This window comes from Chelonoidis abingdonii, chromosome 2 (assembly GCF_003597395.2).
Source record: "Chelonoidis abingdonii isolate Lonesome George chromosome 2, CheloAbing_2.0, whole genome shotgun sequence".
Taxonomy (NCBI): Eukaryota; Metazoa; Chordata; order Testudines; family Testudinidae; genus Chelonoidis; species Chelonoidis abingdonii.
Genome location: NC_133770.1, coordinates 193,304,280 through 193,312,395, shown reverse-complemented (window position 1 = coordinate 193,312,395; position 8,116 = coordinate 193,304,280). Strand labels below are relative to the sequence as shown.

Below are 8,116 nucleotides of genomic sequence, written 5' to 3'. Positions count from 1 at the left end.
GTCGATTTGCGGCCACACTAACCCTAATCTGACATGGCAATACCGATTTCAGCGCTACTCCTCTCGTCGGGGAGGAGTACAGAAATTGGTTTAAAGAGCCCTTTATATTGATATAAAGGGCCTCGTTGTGTGGACGGGTGCAGGGTTAAATCGGTTTAACGCTGCTAAATTTGGTTTAAATGCGTAGTGTAGACCAGGCCTGACACAGCTTTGTTGGCATAAGTCCCTAGTGCTGACGCAATTTACCAACAAAATTGCACTTTATCAGTGCAGCTTGTTTCACTATTGTTTTACTATACTGCTACAAAACAACAAACGAGGAACATTTGCCCGGTATAGTAAACCTGTATATCTATACCACCATAGCTTCCCTATTGTAGACATAGCCTGAATTACTGTACGACTTCTGGCAAGTCAGGGCTTATCTACATGCAGCAGCAATGCATGCAAGAGGGGTGTGATTTCTAAAGCACATCAATGTGTTGTGCACTAATTGGCCCATGTAGACCCTACTGGCACAAACTAAAATGACCTACTGAACATTAATATAAATGGGGCTACCTTAATGTGCACTAGTGAACTTTTAGTTCATGTTAACTGGGTCTATATGGGCCAGCTAGTTCACAGCATAGTGCACATTAGAAATCACACCCCTCTAGTGTACCTTGCTCTTCTTTGGAGACAAGCCCTTAGTTAATTCTGCATGCCTCAGTTTCCCCATGTGTAAAATGGGTATAATAATACATACCAGAGTTCTATGATTGTTATTTTAATTGCTGTGTTTAAAGCCATTAGTTAACATGCCTTATGTGTGCTAAATACTGCTACTGCTGGGATGTTTTGGCAAGTGAGCAGTCATGTGCCTTGTGTTATTTGACCCAAAGACCAAGTTTGCTTTAGAAATGAAACTCCAACATAAGCCAAAATATTCTTTGTGCTACTTACTCCATATACACCATACCACCTCGTTTCAGTAACAGATTTGCAATCCAAAGCTTGCCCATACATGAGAGAAATAGGTCACTCTCACTGAACACGTTGGATTTTTTGCTTGACCAGAGGCAACTAAGAGGGAGCAGGAGCCATTCTGTTATGATCTGCATAGCAGGAGTGCATTTCACTTGCTGTGTGGAGCCTGGTTGTAGCCATATGGTACTAACAGAAGAGCAGGGTTCTTAATAAAGGTGCTAGATGCATGTAGCTGGAGAAAGTGCAAAGTGTCATTAGTCAGTCACAGCAAACATCACATAAAAGAGCATGTACTTTGGTCCTAGACCGCATATACATGCTGAATGATTTCTGCCTGCTCACACCCACTGAAGGGCATTCCCTCCTAGGCTCAGGTGCTTTAGTGGGCAGCAAGGGAAAGCCCGCTCTTAGCATACTTCTGCTGTTCCTTCCCCTTTTATCTTTTAAGACAGATGTTATTTTCCACTTATATCTGTATTGCTAGACTTACAATCTTTCAATATTTATCGCTGGGCAATAAGATAGAAATTCTTTTGCATCAAGCCATCCTTTGTTCCTCAGTGTAAACCTCATTCCAGTAAACACTTTAAAGGACTCGTTCTTTTCATTTATTGGCAGGGTAAAAAAAATGAAATGAAGTAAAGAATCACACAGAAAAGACTTGGAGACCTATCCCTGAATTCTCTATAGGTTACAATAGATGAGAGTGATGTGGAAGCATGCTGCCAACTATTATATTGGTTCCTTATCACATCTCAGTTCCCTTGTTTTGGACATCTTGTGGCTATCCAGTGACAATGGCTACATTGTAGGCAAGGTTCAACTATCTCTTGGGTATCTGTTGGCATGGTGGAGCGGCTGTCGTTCAACAGATGTGTTGCTATACAAGAAAACTGTGCATGGTCGTCATACCTAGAAAACAGTGGAAGTCCACCTATAGTGAGAAAACTATATATAAGGTGAGCATGAAACCACAAACCCTCATGCCCCTGATCCCCAGTGACTTCAAGAGCTCCCAGATTTGGCCCTGATACTATTGGGTTTCATTATTTTGAGTTAGACAAGATGTTGGTGAATGGCAGTTGTGATCTAGTGGACTAAGCATGGGGCTGGAAGTCCTGGGGCTGGATTCCATTCCCAAATGCTAGAGAATTGCTGTCTGACTTTGAAAGAGTCACTGAATAGCTATTGGTAACATTTTCAAAAGCATTTCAGTGACTGAGGGATCCAAAGACCTATGCTCAAAAGTGACTTAACGCACATAGGAGCCTAAGTCTCACTGTAAGTCAATAGTGCAAAAAAGCCAAAGGTGCTGAAGTCATTTTTGAATATATAACTTAGCTCCTAATTCAATTAGGTGCTTCTGAATTTTTTTCCCATTTGCCTTAGTTGGTTTTTGCTGCTTTTTGACCCTTCCCTTGACATCTGAGTCAGGTATTCCAAGTTAAAGTAAATAACACTTTCCTTGACTAGACTACAGAACATGACATGCTCTTGGCCTGAGAGTCAGGAGATCTATGTTCTACTCATTTTCCCACTGACTTATGTGAGCAAGCTTCATGATCTCACTGCCTCGATTTCCCCATATGTGAAATGTTGATAATTAATAACACCTATCTACCTTCTTTCCAGAGCTGTTGTGAGGATAAATTAATATTTCTAAAGCACTATATATAAAGGTTAAGTGGTAGTATGAATAATATCTGATTATTATTCAGTGTGAAAGAAGTAAAGGTGTAACTCTATATCTGGCCCTCAGGTAGTTTGCACTTGTTGCCACATTTTACATGCCATATGATTTGTAGTGTAGCCAGTGTTGCCAGAGATGCTTATCAAGGTAACTTCCTTGACAAGATTGTCATGGAAAATCTTTCCCACAGAGTAAGTGTTTGCGTTCGGGAGAGGTGCAGTTCTGAAAGCTGTCCTGAGCCTTGCAACCTGTAAGTCTGTGTATTATTACCCTTAATAGGCTATGTGCAATGTACCTCCTTGTCACAGTGCAGGGGCTGTGGCCTAAGTTGGTCTTCACTGGTTACTAATATGAAAGATAAACTCCATAGCACCATCAAAAGAAGTGTTTGTGTCTTTACATGTCATTTCCATACTGCTCTTATAGGGTTTTTTTAAATGAATAGGTAATCACCAATACCACTGCTAGTCCATGGCAGAAGAAGGACCTGCTTATGAATTGGTATCTATCAATCCACTGACCACCTTCTGGGACTTAGATCCTGACTGATTTGTGTACTGTTGGTATAAAATGTGCAATAGGTCTGAAGAAAAAACATGTTCAACAACTAATTGCTTCAGGAAGCTGATTTTAGCCAGGCCTGGCTCTCGCCAACAAACACATGGAGTTATCTGGATGGCAGTGAACTGCAGCCCACGAGCGAAGGGAAACTTGGGCTTTTCCATGGTCATTCCATGACGTGGGCATGTGTTTCCACCTCCCAGTAATGTTAGGAAACTCAGCAGCGATGACAGCCTCACTGATGGCATTTTGTCTATCTTCATGTAAATCAGGTGGTGGCAGTGGTTGCAGGGAGGTGGGGTGGAAATAGAAGGGATGTTGTGCAGTTCACTGTAGATGGCCTTTGCCAGGTTCAGTCATTTCCTGTCCGTTTGCCAAAAATCACAAGCTGATAAATGGACATAGGTTGAGTGTGGGAAACTAAATGGGTTGATGATCTTTGGAGGGGAAGGAGGGAGGAGAATGAAAGAAGAGTCACGAGTAAAGAAAACAATGCTTTTATCAGTGGAGATGCAGTCTGACTGGCTGATGCGGAGATAGTGTATCTTGCTTATTCTTTTCTTCAACTTCTGGCCAGGGTTTGAACTTGCCCCTGCCCAGCTCTCAGTCTTTATTCACACATTCATGGGTGTTGATCAACATGAAAGGAGAGTATTTTTATTCATTTTACAGCTACCAGTAATGGACAAACACATGCATACACATTTTTATCGTCATTATTATTATTATTATTTATTAATGATACCACACAGTGCAAGAGTCCACATGTGTAGTCCTGTTCTGCAGAGGCATTGCAGCTTCAAGCGCTCAGTTCAGCACCTGGCAGCTTTGCGTTTTGCGCACACCACTCTTGTGGAAAGAGGGCTAACAAGCAATCCTATGGGCTATTTGCATGGAGTAGATAACATATTCTAAGACTTTCCAGGGTTTGTTACTTTGAGCTTCAGAGCTTGTTCTAAATTACATGTTTTTACTTGTAGCTAATTTAAAATGTTAAATATGTTTAATGCAATAGAAGACCCAAGATGCTGCTGTTTTTGTGATGTATTTTGCATGTTAATAACCATGGTTAATCCTGCTCTTTTGCACATAGGTCAGCCTATATCAGTTACTTACTAATGTTACACTTAGTGTTCTAAACGATAGTGAAACCATGAAGAAACTGATACAAGCTTCATTTAACATATTTTACAGCAGAAGAAATAGTAATTGTACAGCAGTTTCATTCTAATCATTCTTTTTTTCCCCCTTGTGTTCTTTCTTCACAGTAAACGAAATTATCAGGAATGACCTCTCCAGCACCAATGTCCATTCAGAGCTTGCAATACTGGACTAGTTCAAATCAATACACGTTTAGCTCAGCTGGTATATCAGCTACAGCACAGAGCTGTCGTAACTGAATAAACTGAAGACATTATCTGGTACCACTCTGATCTTCTGCCTTACTGAATGTTAAGAACTGAAGATTTACCTCTTGCCTACAAAGAAGTATCTCTTCAACCAACGAAACATCTTCTTTAAAGAAAATCATCTCAAGAGGAGAAAAAAAGAGGAGGGAATAAACTCTAAGATGGCACATTTCATGGGATAAAACTGGGAAATTCAACAAAAGCTGATGGCTTGTCCCCAGCACTGAGCCTTTTGGCACCACTGGAATTCAACCCTGGAAGTGCCTTATTTTACCAGATTGTGGCATCAGGACTTTTTTAATAGGCTTTGAATTTTCTACCGTTAAAAGTATTTGTAGGTGCAGAAGCTATAACGCTTGCATTCTGGCAATTGATATTTTAAAAATCACAAGACAGCCGGTTGGAAAGGGAATGACATCCCTACTCAAAGTCAAATACATTTATGAATTCCAGAATTTCTTCAGCTTTTCCTCTGCTGTAATGTACAGCCTGTTGCCTTATTCTCAGTGCATTTCAAAAGCCTCCCGATTTGTCATCTCAGCTCTTTCTTTTTTTCATATACCGTCCTTATTCTCTGCTAGTGAATCATAGGATTGTTAGTCATAGCATGTTAAGATTTTGATTTTAATCTGGCTTCAGTCATAGCACAAGTATGTTGAATAGCACAAGATAATACGGTTGATGGACAAAAAAATTGAAATCTATCTATTACACGATAGATGTATGTGTATGCATGTACATACATTCTAGTATATATGCATATATTTATATATGACAAGTAATATAGGTGATTGCCTGGCCAGGGCACTGAATTCAGCAATAATTTCCATTTCTGCAATGCATTTCAGATCCCAAACAATGTTTCAGCTACTTCTGTTGATGGTTTGTTACATCTAAGACAGGTATGCATTTTCTTTCCTCATGCAGTTAAGCAAGCACTTTAGACAGTCAAGAAGGATGCATACAAAATACATAATTATTTACCAAATGGCAAAATATGAATTAAAAAAATTGTAAATACCATTATGAAAGAGTGTAAAATATTTGTTCAATTATAAGATTGTTATTCCACAGAAGCCTTATAATTCTCTGCTACATGTACGAAAAATAATATTATCAAAAACCAAATGTTTAATATGCAATGCTGTACAATATGTTTTCAGATTAGCTAATGTTTATGGCGCACCAGATAGGCTTGTAAGCGTAGTCTTTACCATTGTATTTTGTGCAATCAATTGCTTATTATATAACTAGCAATGACTTCTTATTTCATAGAACCAAAAAAGAAAAAAAAAAAAAAGAGAGAGAGAGCATGGTTTAATTTAAAAATGTTTAACGTTAATATTGTGCCTTAGGAATCAGCGACCCCTACTGGAAATATGCCTGAACAACACCTCTGTGTTGAGGTCGTAACTAATTAACCACAATGTTATAAAAATTGAACAGATTTCACAAAAAAGTGAAATTCTCCTAAACAGTTTTTAAATATATTATTCTGTACAATTATGTCTTACTTTCTTTTTTTAAAATATTGAAAGCCATATATGTCACATTTGCACATTACTGTGAAGACATAAGAATATAATATGGCTCTATGAACATATTATGCTGTTTCTGGTCCTGATAGTACTCTGTAATTCCCAATCTGTTTAATCCACGTTATTTACCCTGTGTTTAGCATTGTAGAACTTGCATGAAACATTTCTTGTAGACTGCCATATAAAAAATTAAAAAGTGTGACAGATGTCAGCTTAACTTGTAGTTAGAAAAATAGATCCAATAAAGCAAGTCTGGAAGCTAGTGTTAGAGTGGTTCATTTTATGTTATCTTGAAAAATCTTCCTTTCTCGTATAAAATAAGCATTTTTACATTATATACATATATACATATATATCACACGCTCTTCTATTTGAAGATATTTGCATCCTGCTGCAGCCTACTAATATACTCATGTTATTAGAGAAGTAAATGTCTTTTGCCAACAGAATCACACTTTTTTCTCCTTCTTTTAAAAGACATTACTGCCAAAGAAATAAAAATTGATATATGATATAATTCTCAGATGCTATTCACTCTGTACTTCAGAAATGTCAATAAAGTGTGAGTGGAAGAACCTATTACAGAAATATCCTTGGTGAGGCTTTGAACCCCTCCTCCCACACACACACTGTCTGCATTACTGCAATAACTTTAGCAAGATAATCAACTGTATGTTTTGAATATGTTGCATCTCCTTTGTCCTTAATTTTTATTTTTCTTCTTTAAGCTATTTTGAAAAAAAAATCTGTTACTTTTAAGCCTGGATAATGGAAGATTATGCATCTCTTGTATATGTACTCATAAAATAAAAAATGCAAGCAGAAATCTTTCCCTTATGAGTATGATACCTTGTGTTTGTACATGTGTTGTGGTTGTTAATTTTATTTAAAAAAAACTGTTTTCACCAGGTTTATTTTTTTTGTTTGGTTGGGGTTTCTTTGTTTGTTTGGGTTTTTTTTGAAAAACAATGGTTCTGAACTGAGCAATTATTTCCCTGGGAAACAGTTGTTAAAACTTACAAAGTGCCCTTTGCATGTATGTTTAAAAAACAACACAAGCCATTTTCTTTTCTCCATGGATGATTCTCACCTTTAAAAATCCCTGACAGATCAATTTTGAAAAGGAATCAAACAGTACAATATTAGCCTTGCAATCAAATATTTGCATTGTCATTGTATTAATTGCACCACTTTTTGTTCTGTAACCCCCTGGAAGCCTTTCTGAAGTCTATTAGCTGCAGCAGGCAGGATTTGGCCCTGCTGTTTTTAATTCAGCATATGAATGAGGTCTTTATGTTGGATTGGGGTTGTATTGCACACACATAAAGAAAAATTCACTTCACCAAGCCTGTGGGCAGTCTAGCTTGCCAAGAGCCAGGATATAGAAGCTTTGTAGAATGGTACCTCGCCCCATAGAATGTTTTGTTTCTTATGAAAAAAACTAGGAGGATGTGAACATAATCAAAGTTTGGCTGAACTCTCTGAGTTTCTGGGTCACCTCATCAGATGCTGCAGTTGTGTGTTACACTGTAACTATGTAACACTGACTCATTCAAATCACAGGAAAAAACCTGAAAAAAACTGATATAAGTTTATTTGAGTTTAATTAGGAAATATACATAATGAACTACCATTCCACAGTCACCATGAGCCTGATTCAGTCAAGCATCTATAATCAGGAAAGCTCTTAAGCATGTGCTTAAGTGTTCCACTGAAAAAGGGGTGGACCGATGCATGTGTTTAAATGCTTTCCTCAATCACAGCCTATCTTTGCTTTGCATTTTGTCTTTAAGTTTAGTCTGAGACATTCTCTAGAGATAATATTCAGCCTGCTCTTATGCCTGTTGAAGTCAATATCAAAATCCTCATTTGACTGCTGTGAGTACATGATCAGGTCGATGGCAAATCCTGGAAGTGGCGTGCAGGATATGTCATGCCACAGAATAAAG

The 8,116-nt window shown here is 38.0% G+C and overlaps 1 protein-coding gene across 3 annotated transcripts in view; it reads left to right on the top strand.

Annotated features, from left to right (window-relative positions):
- NFATC1 (nuclear factor of activated T cells 1) overlaps nucleotides 1-6,987 on the top strand; it is a 148,562-nt gene extending 141,575 nt beyond the window's left edge. For 2 of the 3 annotated variants that reach the window (XM_032788377.2, XM_032788387.2), the window contains exon 10: nucleotides 4,489-6,987. In XM_032788377.2, coding sequence (XP_032644268.1) covers nucleotides 4,489-4,556 — 68 coding nt within the window. In that variant the 3' untranslated portion in view covers nucleotides 4,557-6,987. The remainder of the gene's footprint in view (nucleotides 1-4,488) is intronic. The other variant, XM_032788396.2, reaches the window with a different exon arrangement.
- The last annotated feature ends 1,129 nt before the right edge of the window (nucleotides 6,988-8,116 follow it).